Raw genomic sequence first — 2,656 nt, forward strand, 5'->3', positions numbered from 1 at the left:
GTCCGGCATATCCTATTTGTTTCACCAAATAATGTTACATTAGTTAACTGAACACATTCAACCAATAAATAATATAAAAAATGAATATTCATCTTAAGAACCAAGACAGAAAGTTTTACCTTTGCCATTGCTACAACCGCATAAAAAATTGCCATCACAACAGTAGCAAAAAATAGGGATCTTGGGTAAGTAGTTGCCTTATTGAGTACAAAGGTCTAGACAATAGACATCATGGAATGAATTAGAATCCAAAAATATATTACACTATCATAATAATATTTTTTCTAAAAGTTTACGTTGATATATAGAAGAAAACACGTAAATAATTATATAAAATTTGTATGTGAACTTATTCAAGTTATATTCGATTGATTTTTTTTTTAAAAATAACATATAAATTAGGTATAAGAGCTATGTAATTTTACAATAGTTAAAAAAAAATCATCGCTAAATAAAATAAAATAATAATAGTTTAACTCAAACCGCCACTAAACGTTACAGACTTGGCAGCGTAGTTATTATCGCCGTACTAACCGCTGCTAAATATCACTTTTTGAAACAATTTGTTTGTAGTGTTTTAATATATCTCCTTATACAAAAGTGTTTTTTATTTATTTATTTATGTGAACAAATCCCTCACTATTCTAATTTTTTTATTTTAAAATTAGAAATAAAAAAAATGGACTTATATTGTAATTAGTTTTCTAGATTTTTTTTAAAGCCAAGTCTCTGGTGGCTATGTCTATGGTAACTAGTGGTGGCTAAAGCTACACTTTTAACTTAAAAGTGTAACTCTTCACAAAGAAAAGCGTCACCTAATGGAAAAAAGTAAATTAGAAGATTTAAGAGAAGAAATAATTAAGTTATCAAAATTAATAGATCAAAAATTAATGATTTTAACTAATGTTAACTGTAATGACACCGAATTCTTAAAATCAATACAAAATGATTTTTCTCAAAATCTTTATTTTACTATAAGTTTTATTGAAGGACTTCAAAAACCTGAAAAAACTTATTTTTCACACGGAATTTCTAAAAAATGTTACCATGGAAATGATTCCCCACATCTATATCATACTTTTAACCCACAATTAAATTCTATAGTAGATATGCTTGAAGAAATATTAACATCCATAAAATCTCAAAGAAATAAGGAAAAAGAGAATCCCAAGAAAGAAAAATTTCAAAACATAACAGATTTAAAAGTAAAACCACCACTAAAATTATGAATATTGAAGAAAAATTAGAAGAAGTTACAATGCTTTTTAAACAATTAAAAATGGCTCAAGAAAATAATATTATGGAACATGGTTTTCAAATAGAAGAAGAATTAGTAAATTCTAAAAATATAGAAAATGAAGAACACATCCTAGATTATTCAAGTGACGAAGAATCCCACATCTTTATTATACTTTTAACCCACAATTAAATTCTATAGTATATATGCTTGAAGAAATATTAGTATCTATAAAATTTCAAAGAAATAAGGAAAAAGAGAATCCCAAAGAAGAAAAATTTCAGAATATAATCAACATAACAGATTTAAAAGTAAAACCACCACTAAAATTATGAATATTGAAGAAAAATTAGAAGAAGTTACAATGCTTTTTAAACAATTAAAAATGGCTCAAGAAAATAATATTATGGAACATGGTTTTCAGATAGAGGAAGAATTAGTAAATTCTGAAAATATAGAAAATGAAGAACACATTCTAGATTATTCAAGTGACGAAGAACCAGCAATTCCAATACAAGTAAAAAATGAAGCTGGAACATCTAAGGATAATCAATCTCAATTTAAATGGGAAACATGTTTTGATAATTATGCTTTTAAAAAAGGATTTATAAATAAAGATTCAAAATATAACTGTCATATCCTGCTAATGAATTTATAATGGGAAGATTTATAAGAGAAATAAATAGAGGAACAATTGAAAATAATTTTGGTGGAGCAACCTCTGCAATATGAGAGGAAATAAAAGAACGTTGTATGCAAGAAGCAACTCAAAAAAGATTTGCAAATATAATCAAAATTTGCTGTCAGGATAATGAGGAGATACCTCAAAAATATGGTCTTAATAAAAATCTTCAAAGAAAAAGAAAATATCAATTTAGAAAAAAAAAATACTATCCAAACTGGAGAAAAGAGAGATATTTTAGAAAAGAAAATAACAAGAAAAACAAAAGACAAAGAAATAACTATTGCCCGAATAAAAAAGAAAATTGTAAATGTTGGTATTGTCAAGAAGAAGGACACTACGCAAATGAATGCCCGAAAAAGAAGGATAAAAAGGATCTTACTAAACAAATAGAAATTGCTAAGTCTTGTTTCATGGAACCATTAGAAGAATCTGATGATAACTTAGACTATATTTTTGAATATGTCTCGGGAACAGACTCAGAGACTGAGTAATAATGCTACATTTATTACTATAAAAATAACAGAAAAGTTTATAAATGCTTTCATAGATTCTGGGGCAACACAATGCTTTGCTAGTTCAAATATAAAACTTGATTGGAAAAAATTAAAGAAACCATTAAAAGTTAGAATAGCTGACAAATCAATACATAAAATTAACCAAAAAGCAGAGATGGTTGAAATTTTTATTCAAAATTATAGGTTCATAGTTCCATCTATATATATGTTAGATTCCGG

At 26.2% G+C, this 2,656-nt stretch overlaps 1 protein-coding gene across 1 annotated transcript in view; it reads right to left on the reverse strand.

The window, feature by feature from the left end:
• LOC107462856 (naringenin 8-dimethylallyltransferase 2, chloroplastic-like) overlaps positions 1-2,656 on the reverse strand; it is a 17,939-nt gene that overhangs the window by 2,505 nt on the left and 12,778 nt on the right. Inside the window, exon 9 of the mRNA XM_052253405.1 lies at positions 120-215. Coding sequence (XP_052109365.1) covers positions 120-215 — 96 coding nt within the window. The remainder of the gene's footprint in view (positions 1-119; positions 216-2,656) is intronic.

This window comes from Arachis duranensis, chromosome 8 (genome assembly GCF_000817695.3).
Source record: "Arachis duranensis cultivar V14167 chromosome 8, aradu.V14167.gnm2.J7QH, whole genome shotgun sequence".
NCBI lineage: Eukaryota > Viridiplantae > Streptophyta > Magnoliopsida > Fabales > Fabaceae > Arachis > Arachis duranensis.